Source organism: Acipenser ruthenus, chromosome 11, assembly GCF_902713425.1.
Source record: "Acipenser ruthenus chromosome 11, fAciRut3.2 maternal haplotype, whole genome shotgun sequence".
Classification (NCBI taxonomy): domain Eukaryota; kingdom Metazoa; phylum Chordata; class Actinopteri; order Acipenseriformes; family Acipenseridae; genus Acipenser; species Acipenser ruthenus.
Window position 1 is genome coordinate 41,138,962 of NC_081199.1, and position 15,145 is coordinate 41,154,106.

General features: G+C 38.9%; 1 protein-coding gene across 1 annotated transcript in view; it reads left to right on the forward strand.

Moving 5' to 3' along the window:
* Positions 1 to 15,145, forward strand: part of col6a3 (collagen, type VI, alpha 3) — a 104,923-nt gene that overhangs the window by 39,585 nt on the left and 50,193 nt on the right. Inside the window, 13 exon segments of the mRNA XM_059033997.1 lie at positions 159 to 770; positions 1,008 to 1,607; positions 2,545 to 3,156; positions 3,394 to 3,993; positions 4,931 to 5,530; positions 5,771 to 6,370; positions 7,307 to 7,906; positions 8,147 to 8,746; positions 9,684 to 10,283; positions 10,521 to 11,120; positions 12,058 to 12,657; positions 12,895 to 13,494; positions 14,432 to 15,031. Of these exon segments, the coding sequence (XP_058889980.1) occupies positions 159 to 770; positions 1,008 to 1,607; positions 2,545 to 3,156; positions 3,394 to 3,993; positions 4,931 to 5,530; positions 5,771 to 6,370; positions 7,307 to 7,906; positions 8,147 to 8,746; positions 9,684 to 10,283; positions 10,521 to 11,120; positions 12,058 to 12,657; positions 12,895 to 13,494; positions 14,432 to 15,031 (7,824 nt within the window).

A 15,145-nucleotide genomic window follows, 5' to 3' on the forward strand; every position in this document is an offset into this window, starting at 1 on the left:
TGTATTTTAATAAAAAAAACAACCTTTAGTTGATATTTATTTGCATTTCATTGTTGTCAGGTTAATTGCACTAGCTAACTTCACGTATGGCATTGATCCTAACTCCACGTGAACGTTTTTCTTCTTATGTTAACCCCTGTGTTTATTATACCTCATAGTTGACAAAGAAGGTGCCCAAAGGGATGTTGTGTTTCTGCTTGACGGGTCTGATGATACTAGGAGTGGATTCCCAGCAATCCGTGATTTTGTTCGAAGAGTAGTGGAGAACATGGATGTGCAGGAAAACAAAGATCAAGTTGCTGTGGTGCAGTACAGTAATGACCCAGAAGCAAATTTCTACCTGAATACATACTCAACCAAGGATGATGTCCTTAATACAATCCGAGGCCTGACACATAAAGGTGGAAGACCCCTCAACACTGGGGCAGCTCTCCAGTTTGTTATGGACAATGTCTTTACTGCTTCTTCTGGTAGCAGACGTCTTGAGGGTGTGCCCCAGGTTTTAATTCTGCTGACTGGTGGAAGGTCCAGAGATGATGTTGGGGCTTCAGCAACTGCTCTAAAAGGGCTTGGGGTTGTGCCTTTTGGTATTGGAACAAGAAATGCAGATACTAGGGAGCTGCAAACAATTTCATACAACCCTACTTTTGTTCTTTCTGTTTCTGACTTCTCTGACCTTCCAAATATCCAGCAGCAACTTGTATCCTCTGTGACAAAAGTTGCCAGAGAGAGAACAACAGAGAGAACAACAGAGACACCAACAGTCGTAGGTAAGGAGCATTACCAAGCAATTTGGAATATTTGTATTTATTTATTTTTCAACATAAATAACTAACCTTTGGGATCTGATTTGGAATTTGGATTAGTTAGACAAAACTTTTCTCCAGCACTTTGTTTCTTTCCATTGTCTTCCACTCAGGAAACAGTGATGAGTGTCACTTGGTGATTATTCTCCATCTGAAATATATATTTTTTTAATTAACATGTTTATTTAATGTCATTTATAGTTGAAAGAGATTCTGCCCAAAGAGATGTTGTGTTTCTGCTTGATGGTTCTGATGCCACTAGAAATGGATTCCCAGCAATCCGTGATTTTGTTCGAAGAGTAGTAGAGAACATGGATGTGCAGGAAAACAAAGATCAAGTCGCTGTGGTGCAGTACAGTAATGATGCAGCAGCAGCTTTCTACCTGAATACATATTCAACCAAGGATGATGTCCTTAATACCATCAGAGGCCTGACCCATAAAGGTGGAAGACCCCTCAACACTGGGGCAGCTCTCCAGTTTGTTATGGACAATGTCTTTACTGCTTCTTCTGGTAGCAGACGTCTTGAGGGTGTGCCCCAGGTTTTAATTCTGCTGACTGGTGGAAGGTCCAGAGATGATGTTGGAGCTTCAGCAACTGCTCTAAAAGAGCTTGGGGTTGTGCCTTTTGGTATTGGAACAAGAAATGCAGATACTAGGGAGCTGCAAACAATTTCATACTACCCTACTTTTGCTCTTTCTGTTTCTGACTTCTCTGACCTTCCAAATATCCAGCAGCAACTTGTATCCTCTGTGACAAAAGTTGCCATAGAGAGAACAACAGGAACACCAACAATCATAGGTAAAGAAAAGGAGATTGAAATTGAAAACAGGAATTTCAATGCTTAGTGCCATTAGCATTTATGCAAGTACTTGTTTGATAAGGGTTTCTGGTATCTGATGCATGTGTACACAAATGTGAAAAGTGAATGATGAATAATTCACATTACACTGTCATGACACAGCATCGCTGAATATTTATTCAATATGAAAACATTTCTGATCTCACTGGGACTTGATTATTTAGACCAGGCTTTTCTCCAGTACTTTGTTTCTTTCCATTGTCTTCCACTCAGGAAACAATGTGGAATTTTAGATCTTACCACCGACTATCATAACTGCACTACCAGAGCCATCTTTTTGGATTGTTTTCTATGTTTCCTAAGTGACTGGTGTGGCATTTTATATTCAGTTTCTAAGTGAACAGACAAGAGCCACCTCATTTGATCTTGTCTTCTGTTCCAGACTGTACGGAATCTGCCGTCTTGGCATCTTCTCTTTTAGCATTTAAATAGGGCATCTTATGATCAGTATTTTATACATGGGCATAGACCGGTGAAGTATTTCTTAAATACATGGCTGTTGCGTTATAAATCAACATTTTAAATGCATTTTTTTTAGTATAATATATACTGTGCCAGTGTATACATAAGAAAGATGTAATTTTAGTTATTAATACAAACATGTGGTAAAGAATTTGTGTAAACTAAGTACAAGGCAAGTGAATATTTGACTTCATCCCTTTATTTACCATTCTGGCATAGTGCTGCCTCTCTTGTTTATAAATTAAAAGAACACCTTTGTATTTTAATAAAAAAAACAACCTTTAGTTGATATTTATTTGCATTTCATTGTTGTCAGGTTAATTGCACTAGCTAACTTCACGTATGGCATTGATCCTAACTCCACGTGAACGTTTTTCTTCTTATGTTAACCCCTGTGTTTATTATACCTCATAGTTGACAAAGAAGGTGCCCAAAGGGATGTTGTGTTTCTGCTTGACGGGTCTGATGATACTAGGAGTGGATTCCCAGCAATCCGTGATTTTGTTCGAAGAGTAGTGGAGAACATGGATGTGCAGGAAAACAAAGATCAAGTTGCTGTGGTGCAGTACAGTAATGACCCAGAAGCAAATTTCTACCTGAATACATACTCAACCAAGGATGATGTCCTTAATACAATCCGAGGCCTGACACATAAAGGTGGAAGACCCCTCAACACTGGGGCAGCTCTCCAGTTTGTTATGGACAATGTCTTTACTGCTTCTTCTGGTAGCAGACGTCTTGAGGGTGTGCCCCAGGTTTTAATTCTGCTGACTGGTGGAAGGTCCAGAGATGATGTTGGGGCTTCAGCAACTGCTCTAAAAGGGCTTGGGGTTGTGCCTTTTGGTATTGGAACAAGAAATGCAGATACTAGGGAGCTGCAAACAATTTCATACAACCCTACTTTTGTTCTTTCTGTTTCTGACTTCTCTGACCTTCCAAATATCCAGCAGCAACTTGTATCCTCTGTGACAAAAGTTGCCAGAGAGAGAACAACAGAGAGAACAACAGAGACACCAACAGTCGTAGGTAAGGAGCATTACCAAGCAATTTGGAATATTTGTATTTATTTATTTTTCAACATAAATAACTAACCTTTGGGATCTGATTTGGAATTTGGATTAGTTAGACAAAACTTTTCTCCAGCACTTTGTTTCTTTCCATTGTCTTCCACTCAGGAAACAGTGATGAGTGTCACTTGGTGATTATTCTCCATCTGAAATATATATTTTTTTAATTAACATGTTTATTTAATGTCATTTATAGTTGAAAGAGATTCTGCCCAAAGAGATGTTGTGTTTCTGCTTGATGGTTCTGATGCCACTAGAAATGGATTCCCAGCAATCCGTGATTTTGTTCGAAGAGTAGTAGAGAACATGGATGTGCAGGAAAACAAAGATCAAGTCGCTGTGGTGCAGTACAGTAATGATGCAGCAGCAGCTTTCTACCTGAATACATATTCAACCAAGGATGATGTCCTTAATACCATCAGAGGCCTGACCCATAAAGGTGGAAGACCCCTCAACACTGGGGCAGCTCTCCAGTTTGTTATGGACAATGTCTTTACTGCTTCTTCTGGTAGCAGACGTCTTGAGGGTGTGCCCCAGGTTTTAATTCTGCTGACTGGTGGAAGGTCCAGAGATGATGTTGGAGCTTCAGCAACTGCTCTAAAAGAGCTTGGGGTTGTGCCTTTTGGTATTGGAACAAGAAATGCAGATACTAGGGAGCTGCAAACAATTTCATACTACCCTACTTTTGCTCTTTCTGTTTCTGACTTCTCTGACCTTCCAAATATCCAGCAGCAACTTGTATCCTCTGTGACAAAAGTTGCCATAGAGAGAACAACAGGAACACCAACAATCATAGGTAAAGAAAAGGAGATTGAAATTGAAAACAGGAATTTCAATGCTTAGTGCCATTAGCATTTATGCAAGTACTTGTTTGATAAGGGTTTCTGGTATCTGATGCATGTGTACACAAATGTGAAAAGTGAATGATGAATAATTCACATTACACTGTCATGACACAGCATCGCTGAATATTTATTCAATATGAAAACATTTCTGATCTCACTGGGACTTGATTATTTAGACCAGGCTTTTCTCCAGTACTTTGTTTCTTTCCATTGTCTTCCACTCAGGAAACAATGTGGAATTTTAGATCTTACCACCGACTATCATAACTGCACTACCAGAGCCATCTTTTTGGATTGTTTTCTATGTTTCCTAAGTGACTGGTGTGGCATTTTATATTCAGTTTCTAAGTGAACAGACAAGAGCCACCTCATTTGATCTTGTCTTCTGTTCCAGACTGTACGGAATCTGCCGTCTTGGCATCTTCTCTTTTAGCATTTAAATAGGGCATCTTATGATCAGTATTTTATACATGGGCATAGACCGGTGAAGTATTTCTTAAATACATGGCTGTTGCGTTATAAATCAACATTTTAAATGCATTTTTTTTAGTATAATATATACTGTGCCAGTGTATACATAAGAAAGATGTAATTTTAGTTATTAATACAAACATGTGGTAAAGAATTTGTGTAAACTAAGTACAAGGCAAGTGAATATTTGACTTCATCCCTTTATTTACCATTCTGGCATAGTGCTGCCTCTCTTGTTTATAAATTAAAAGAACACCTTTGTATTTTAATAAAAAAAACAACCTTTAGTTGATATTTATTTGCATTTCATTGTTGTCAGGTTAATTGCACTAGCTAACTTCACGTATAGCATTGATCCTAACTCCACGTGAACGTTTTTCTTCTTATGTTAACCCCTGTGTTTATTATACCTCATAGTTGACAAAGAAGGTGCCCAAAGGGATGTTGTGTTTCTGCTTGACGGGTCTGATGATACTAGGAGTGGATTCCCAGCAATCCGTGATTTTGTTCGAAGAGTAGTGGAGAACATGGATGTGCAGGAAAACAAAGATCAAGTTGCTGTGGTGCAGTACAGTAATGACCCAGAAGCAAATTTCTACCTGAATACATACTCAACCAAGGATGATGTCCTTAATACAATCCGAGGCCTGACACATAAAGGTGGAAGACCCCTCAACACTGGGGCAGCTCTCCAGTTTGTTATGGACAATGTCTTTACTGCTTCTTCTGGTAGCAGACGTCTTGAGGGTGTGCCCCAGGTTTTAATTCTGCTGACTGGTGGAAGGTCCAGAGATGATGTTGGGGCTTCAGCAACTGCTCTAAAAGGGCTTGGGGTTGTGCCTTTTGGTATTGGAACAAGAAATGCAGATACTAGGGAGCTGCAAACAATTTCATACAACCCTACTTTTGTTATTTCTGTTTCTGACTTCTCTGACCTTCCAAATATCCAGCAGCAACTTGTATCCTCTGTGACAAAAGTTGCCAGAGAGAGAACAACAGAGACACCAACAGTCGTAGGTAAGGAGCATTACCAAGCAATTTGGAATATTTGTATTTATTTATTTTTCAACATAAATAACTAACCTTTGGGATCTGATTTGGAATTTGGATTAGTTAGACAAAACTTTTCTCCAGCACTTTGTTTCTTTCCATTGTCTTCCACTCAGGAAACAGTGATGAGTGTCACTTGATGATTATTCTCCATCTGAAATATATATATATTTTTTAATTAACATATTTATTTAATGTCATTTATAGTTGAAAGAGATTCTGCCCAAAGGGATGTTGTGTTTCTGCTTGATGGTTCTGATGCCACTAGAAATGGATTCCCAGCAATCCGTGATTTTGTTCGAAGAGTAGTGGAGAACATGGATGTGCAGGAAAACAAAGATCAAGTCGCTGTGGTGCAGTACAGTAATGATGCAGCAGCAGCTTTCTACCTGAATACATACTCAGCCAAGGATGATGTCCTTAATACCATCAGAGGCCTGACACATAAAGGTGGAAGACCCCTCAACACTGGGGCAGCTCTCCAGTTTGTTATGGACAATGTCTTTACTGCTTCTTCTGGTAGCAGACGTCTTGAGGGTGTGCCCCAGGTTTTAATTCTGCTGACTGGTGGAAGGTCCAGAGATGATGTTGGAGCTTCAGCAACTGCTCTAAAAGAGCTTGGGGTTGTGCCTTTTGGTATTGGAACAAGAAATGCAGATACTAGGGAGCTGCAAACAATTTCATACTACCCTACTTTTGCTCTTTCTGTTTCTGACTTCTCTGACCTTCCAAATATCCAGCAGCAACTTGTATCCTCTGTGACAAAAGTTGCCATAGAGAGAACAACAGGAACACCAACAATCATAGGTAAAGAAAAGGAGATTGAAATTGAAAACAGGAATTTCAATGCTTAGTGCCATTAGCATTTATGCAAGTACTTGTTTGATAAGGGTTTCTGGTATCTGATGCATGTGTACACAAATGTGAAAAGTGAATGATGAATAATTCACATTACACTGTCATGACACAGCATCGCTGAATATTTATTCAATATGAAAACATTTCTGATCTCACTGGGACTTGATTATTTAGACCAGGCTTTTCTCCAGTACTTTGTTTCTTTCCATTGTCTTCCACTCAGGAAACAATGTGGAATTTTAGATCTTACCACCGACTATCATAACTGCACTACCAGAGCCATCTTTTTGGATTGTTTTCTATGTTTCCTAAGTGACTGGTGTGGCATTTTATATTCAGTTTCTAAGTGAACAGACAAGAGCCACCTCATTTGATCTTGTCTTCTGTTCCAGACTGTACGGAATCTGCCGTCTTGGCATCTTCTCTTTTAGCATTTAAATAGGGCATCTTATGATCAGTATTTTATACATGGGCATAGACCGGTGAAGTATTTCTTAAATACATGGCTGTTGCGTTATAAATCAACATTTTAAATGCATTTTTTTAGTATAATATATACTGTGCCAGTGTATACATAAGAAAGATGTAATTTTAGTTATTAATACAAACATGTGGTAAAGAATTTGTGTAAACTAAGTACAAGGCAAGTGAATATTTGACTTCATCCCTTTATTTACCATTCTGGCATAGTGCTGCCTCTCTTGTTTATAAATTAAAAGAACACCTTTGTATTTTAATAAAAAAAACAACCTTTAGTTGATATTTATTTGCATTTCATTGTTGTCAGGTTAATTGCACTAGCTAACTTCACGTATAGCATTGATCCTAACTCCACGTGAACGTTTTTCTTCTTATGTTAACCCCTGTGTTTATTATACCTCATAGTTGACAAAGAAGGTGCCCAAAGGGATGTTGTGTTTCTGCTTGACGGGTCTGATGATACTAGGAGTGGATTCCCAGCAATCCGTGATTTTGTTCGAAGAGTAGTGGAGAACATGGATGTGCAGGAAAACAAAGATCAAGTTGCTGTGGTGCAGTACAGTAATGACCCAGAAGCAAATTTCTACCTGAATACATACTCAACCAAGGGTGATGTCCTTAATACAATCCGAGGCCTGACACATAAAGGTGGAAGACCCCTCAACACTGGGGCAGCTCTCCAGTTTGTTATGGACAATGTCTTTACTGCTTCTTCTGGTAGCAGACGTCTTGAGGGTGTGCCCCAGGTTTTAATTCTGCTGACTGGTGGAAGGTCCAGAGATGATGTTGGGGCTTCAGCAACTGCTCTAAAAGGGCTTGGGGTTGTGCCTTTTGGTATTGGAACAAGAAATGCAGATACTAGGGAGCTGCAAACAATTTCATACAACCCTACTTTTGTTCTTTCTGTTTCTGACTTCTCTGACCTTCCAAATATCCAGCAGCAACTTGTATCCTCTGTGACAAAAGTTGCCAGAGAGAGAACAACAGAGACACCAACAGTCGTAGGTAAGGAGCATTACCAAGCAATTTGGAATATTTGTATTTATTTATTTTTCAACATAAATAACTAACCTTTGGGATCTGATTTGGAATTTGGATTAGTTAGACAAAACTTTTCTCCAGCACTTTGTTTCTTTCCATTGTCTTCCACTCAGGAAACAGTGATGAGTGTCACTTGATGATTATTCTCCATCTGAAATATATATATATTTTTTAATTAACATATTTATTTAATGTCATTTATAGTTGAAAGAGATTCTGCCCAAAGAGATGTTGTGTTTCTGCTTGATGGTTCTGATGCCACTAGAAATGGATTCCCAGCAATCCGTGATTTTGTTCGAAGAGTAGTGGAGAACATGGATGTGCAGGAAAACAAAGATCAAGTCGCTGTGGTGCAGTACAGTAATGATGCAGCAGCAGCTTTCTACCTGAATACATACTCAACCAAGGATGATGTCCTTAATACCATCAGAGGCCTGACACATAAAGGTGGAAGACCCCTCAACACTGGGGCAGCTCTCCAGTTTGTTATGGACAATGTCTTTACTGCTTCTTCTGGTAGCAGACGTCTTGAGGGTGTGCCCCAGGTTTTAATTCTGCTGACTGGTGGAAGGTCCAGAGATGATGTTGGGGCTTCAGCAACTGCTCTAAAAGGGCTTGGGGTTGTGCCTTTTGGTATTGGAACAAGAAATGCAGATACTAGGGAGCTGCAAACAATTTCATACTACCCTACTTTTGCTCTTTCTGTTTCTGACTTCTCTGACCTTCCAAATATCCAGCAGCAACTTGTATCCTCTGTGACAAAAGTTGCCATAGAGAGAACAACAGGAACACCAACAATCATAGGTAAAGAAAAGGAGATTGAAATTGAAAACAGGAATTTCAATGCTTAGTGCCATTAGCATTTATGCAAGTACTTGTTTGATAAGGGTTTCTGGTATCTGATGCATGTGTACACAAATGTGAAAAGTGAATGATGAATAATTCACATTACACTGTCATGACACAGCATCGCTGAATATTTATTCAATATGAAAACATTTCTGATCTCACTGGGACTTGATTATTTAGACCAGGCTTTTCTCCAGTACTTTGTTTCTTTCCATTGTCTTCCACTCAGGAAACAATGTGGAATTTTAGATCTTACCACCGACTATCATAACTGCACTACCAGAGCCATCTTTTTGGATTGTTTTCTATGTTTCCTAAGTGACTGGTGTGGCATTTTATATTCAGTTTCTAAGTGAACAGACAAGAGCCACCTCATTTGATCTTGTCTTCTGTTCCAGACTGTACGGAATCTGCCGTCTTGGCATCTTCTCTTTTAGCATTTAAATAGGGCATCTTATGATCAGTATTTTATACATGGGCATAGACCGGTGAAGTATTTCTTAAATACATGGCTGTTGCGTTATAAATCAACATTTTAAATGCATTTTTTTTAGTATAATATATACTGTGCCAGTGTATACATAAGAAAGATGTAATTTTAGTTATTAATTCAAACATGTGGTAAAGAATTTGTGTAAACTAAGTACAAGGCAAGTGAATATTTGACTTCATCCCTTTATTTACCATTCTGGCATAGTGCTGCCTCTCTTGTTTATAAATTAAAAGAACACCTTTGTATTTTAATAAAAAAAACAACCTTTAGTTGATATTTATTTGCATTTCATTGTTGTCAGGTTAATTGCACTAGCTAACTTCACGTATGGCATTGATCCTAACTCCACGTGAACGTTTTTCTTCTTATGTTAACCCCTGTGTTTATTATACCTCATAGTTGACAAAGAAGGTGCCCAAAGGGATGTTGTGTTTCTGCTTGATGGGTCTGATGATACTAGGAGTGGATTCCCAGCAATCCGTGATTTTGTTCGAAGAGTAGTGGAGAACATGGATGTGCAGGAAAACAAAGATCAAGTTGCTGTGGTGCAGTACAGTAATGACCCAGAAGCAAATTTCTACCTGAATACATACTCAACCAAGGATGATGTCCTTAATACAATCCGAGGCCTGACACATAAAGGTGGAAGACCCCTCAACACTGGGGCAGCTCTCCAGTTTGTTATGGACAATGTCTTTACTGCTTCTTCTGGTAGCAGACGTCTTGAGGGTGTGCCCCAGGTTTTAATTCTGCTGACTGGTGGAAGGTCCAGAGATGATGTTGGGGCTTCAGCAACTGCTCTAAAAGGGCTTGGGGTTGTGCCTTTTGGTATTGGAACAAGAAATGCAGATACTAGGGAGCTGCAAACAATTTCATACAACCCTACTTTTGTTCTTTCTGTTTCTGACTTCTCTGACCTTCCAAATATCCAGCAGCAACTTGTATCCTCTGTGACAAAAGTTGCCAGAGAGAGAACAACAGAGACACCAACAGTCGTAGGTAAGGAGCATTACCAAGCAATTTGGAATATTTGTATTTATTTATTTTTCAACATAAATAACTAACCTTTGGGATCTGATTTGGAATTTGGATTAGTTAGACAAAACTTTTCTCCAGCACTTTGTTTCTTTCCATTGTCTTCCACTCAGGAAACAGTGATGAGTGTCACTTGGTGATTATTCTCCATCTGAAATATATATTTTTTTAATTGACATGTTTATTTAATGTCATTTATAGTTGAAAGAGATTCTGCCCAAAGAGATGTTGTGTTTCTGCTTGATGGTTCTGATGCCACTAGAAATGGATTCCCAGCAATCCGTGATTTTGTTCGAAGAGTAGTGGAGAACATGGATGTGCAGGAAAACATAGATCAAGTCGCTGTGGTGCAGTACAGTAATGATGCAGCAGCAGCTTTCTACCTGAATACATATTCAACCAAGGATGATGTCCTTAATACCATCAGAGGCCTGACCCATAAAGGTGGAAGACCCCTCAACACTGGGGCAGCTCTCCAGTTTGTTATGGACAATGTCTTTACTGCTTCTTCTGGTAGCAGACGTCTTGAGGGTGTGCCCCAGGTTTTAATTCTGCTGACTGGTGGAAGGTCCAGAGATGATGTTGGAGCTTCAGCAACTGCTCTAAAAGAGCTTGGGGTTGTGCCTTTTGGTATTGGAACAAGAAATGCAGATACTAGGGAGCTGCAAACAATTTCATACTACCCTACTTTTGCTCTTTCTGTTTCTGACTTCTCTGACCTTCCAAATATCCAGCAGCAACTTGTATCCTCTGTGACAAAAGTTGCCATAGAGAGAACAACAGGAACACCAACAATCATAGGTAAAGAAAAGGAGATTGAAATTGAAAACAGGAATTTCAATGCTTAGTGCCATTAGCATTTATGCAAGTACTTGTTTGATAAGGGTTTCTGGTATCTGATGCATGTGTACACAAATGTGAAAAGTGAATGATGAATAATTCACATTACACTGTCATGACACAGCATCGCTGAATATTTATTCAATATGAAAACATTTCTGATCTCACTGGGACTTGATTATTTAGACCAGGCTTTTCTTCAGTACTTTGTTTCTTTCCATTGTCTTCCACTCAGGAAACAATGTGGAATTTTAGATCTTACCACCGACTATCATAACTGCACTACCAGAGCCATCTTTTTGGATTGTTTTCTATGTTTCCTAAGTGACTGGTGTGGCATTTTATATTCAGTTTCTAAGTGAACAGACAAGAGCCACCTCATTTGATCTTGTCTTCTGTTCCAGACTGTACGGAATCTGCCGTCTTGGCATCTTCTCTTTTAGCATTTAAATAGGGCATCTTATGATCAGTATTTTATACATGGGCATAGACCGGTGAAGTATTTCTTAAATACATGGCTGTTGCGTTATAAATCAACATTTTAAATGCATTTTTTTTAGTATAATATATACTGTGCCAGTGTATACATAAGAAAGATGTAATTTTAGTTATTAATACAAACATGTGGTAAAGAATTTGTGTAAACTAAGTACAAGGCAAGTGAATATTTGACTTCATCCCTTTATTTACCATTCTGGCATAGTGCTGCCTCTCTTGTTTATAAATTAAAAGAACACCTTTGTATTTTAATAAAAAAAACAACCTTTAGTTGATATTTATTTGCATTTCATTGTTGTCAGGTTAATTGCACTAGCTAACTTCACGTATAGCATTGATCCTAACTCCACGTGAACGTTTTTCTTCTTATGTTAACCCCTGTGTTTATTATACCTCATAGTTGACAAAGAAGGTGCCCAAAGGGATGTTGTGTTTCTGCTTGACGGGTCTGATGATACTAGGAGTGGATTCCCAGCAATCCGTGATTTTGTTCGAAGAGTAGTGGAGAACATGGATGTGCAGGAAAACAAAGATCAAGTTGCTGTGGTGCAGTACAGTAATGACCCAGAAGCAAATTTCTACCTGAATACATACTCAACCAAGGATGATGTCCTTAATACCATCAGAGGCCTGACACATAAAGGTGGAAGACCCCTCAACACTGGGGCAGCTCTCCAGTTTGTTATGGACAATGTCTTTACTGCTTCTTCTGGTAGCAGACGTCTTGAGGGTGTGCCCCAGGTTTTAATTCTGCTGACTGGTGGAAGGTCCAGAGATGATGTTGGGGCTTCAGCAACTGCTCTAAAAGGGCTTGGGGTTGTGCCTTTTGGTATTGGAACAAGAAATGCAGATACTAGGGAGCTGCAAACAATTTCATACAACCCTACTTTTGTTCTTTCTGTTTCTGACTTCTCTGACCTTCCAAATATCCAGCAGCAACTTGTATCCTCTGTGACAAAAGTTGCCAGAGAGAGAACAACAGAGACACCAACAGTCGTAGGTAAGGAGCATTACCAAGCAATTTGGAATATTTGTATTTATTTATTTTTCAACATAAATAACTAACCTTTGGGATCTGATTTGGAATTTGGATTAGTTAGACAAAACTTTTCTCCAGCACTTTGTTTCTTTCCATTGTCTTCCACTCAGGAAACAGTGATGAGTGTCACTTGATGATTATTCTCCATCTGAAATATATTTTTTTTTAATTAACATATTTATTTAATGTCATTTATAGTTGAAAGAGATTCTGCCCAAAGAGATGTTGTGTTTCTGCTTGATGGTTCTGATGCCACTAGAAATGGATTCCCAGCAATCCGTGATTTTGTTCGAAGAGTAGTGGAGAACATGGATGTGCAGGAAAACAAAGATCAAGTCGCTGTGGTGCAGTACAGTAATGATGCAGCAGCAGCTTTCTACCTGAATACATATTCAACCAAGGATGATGTCCTTAATACCATCAGAGGCCTGACCCATAAAGGTGGAAGACCCCTCAACACTGGGGCAGCTCTCCAGTTTGTTATGGACAATGTCTTTACTGCTTCTTCTGGTAGCAGACGTCTTGAGGGTGTGCCCCAGGTTTTAATTCTGCTGACTGGTGGAAGGTCCAGAGATGATGTTGGAGCTTCAGCAACTGCTCTAAAAGAGCTTGGGGTTGTGCCTTTTGGTATTGGAACAAGAAATGCAGATACTAGGGAGCTGCAAACAATTTCATACTACCCTACTTTTGCTCTTTCTGTTTCTGACTTCTCTGACCTTCCAAATATCCAGCAGCAACTTGTATCCTCTGTGACAAAAGTTGCCATAGAGAGAACAACAGGAACACCAACAATCATAGGTAAAGAAAAGGAGATTGAAATTGAAAACAGGAATTTCAATGCTTAGTGCCATTAGCATTTATGCAAGTACTTGTTTGATAAGGGTTTCTGGTATCTGATGCATGTGTACACAAATGTGAAAAGTGAATGATGAATAATTCACATTACACTGTCATGACACAGCATCGCTGAATATTTATTCAATATGAAAACATTTCTGATCTCACTGGGACTTGATTATTTAGACCAGGCTTTTCTCCAGTACTTTGTTTCTTTCCATTGTCTTCCACTCAGGAAACAATGTGGAATTTTAGATCTTACCACCGACTATCATAACTGCACTACCAGAGCCATCTTTTTGGATTGTTTTCTATGTTTCCTAAGTGACTGGTGTGGCATTTTATATTCAGTTTCTAAGTGAACAGACAAGAGCCACCTCATTTGATCTTGTCTTCTGTTCCAGACTGTACGGAATCTGCCGTCTTGGCATCTTCTCTTTTAGCATTTAAATAGGGCATCTTATGATCAGTATTTTATACATGGGCATAGACCGGTGAAGTATTTCTTAAATACATGGCTGTTGCGTTATAAATCAACATTTTAAATGCATTTTTTTTAGTATAATATATACTGTGCCAGTGTATACATAAGAAAGATGTAATTTTAGTTATTAATACAAACATGTGGTAAAGAATTTGTGTAAACTAAGTACAAGGCAAGTGAATATTTGACTTCATCCCTTTATTTACCATTCTGGCATAGTGCTGCCTCTCTTGTTTATAAATTAAAAGAACACCTTTGTATTTTAATAAAAAAAAAAACCTTTAGTTGATATTTATTTGCATTTCATTGTTGTCAGGTTAATTGCACTAGCTAACTTCACGTATAGCATTGATCCTAACTCCACGTGAACGTTTTTCTTCTTATGTTAACCCCTGTGTTTATTATACCTCATAGTTGACAAAGAAGGTGCCCAAAGGGATGTTGTGTTTCTGCTTGACGGGTCTGATGATACTAGGAGTGGATTCCCAGCAATCCGTGATTTTGTTCGAAGAGTAGTGGAGAACATGGATGTGCAGGAAAACAAAGATCAAGTTGCTGTGGTGCAGTACAGTAATGACCCAGAAGCAAATTTCTACCTGAATACATACTCAACCAAGGATGATGTCCTTAATACAATCCGAGGCCTGACACATAAAGGTGGAAGACCCCTCAACACTGGGGCAGCTCTCCAGTTTGTTATGGACAATGTCTTTACTGCTTCTTCTGGTAGCAGACGTCTTGAGGGTGTGCCCCAGGTTTTAATTCTGCTGACTGGTGGAAGGTCCAGAGATGATGTTGGGGCTTCAGCAACTGCTCTAAAAGGGCTTGGGGTTGTGCCTTTTGGTATTGGAACAAGAAATGCAGATACTAGGGAGCTGCAAACAATTTCATACAACCCTACTTTTGTTCTTTCTGTTTCTGACTTCTCTGACCTTCCAAATATCCAGCAGCAACTTGTATCCTCTGTGACAAAAGTTGCCAGAGAGAGAACAACAGAGACACCAACAGTCGTAGGTAAGGAGCATTACCAAGCAATTTGGAATATTTGTATTTATTTATTTTTCAACATAAATAACTAACCTTTGGGATCTGATTTGGAATTTGGATTAGTTAGACAAAACTTTTCTC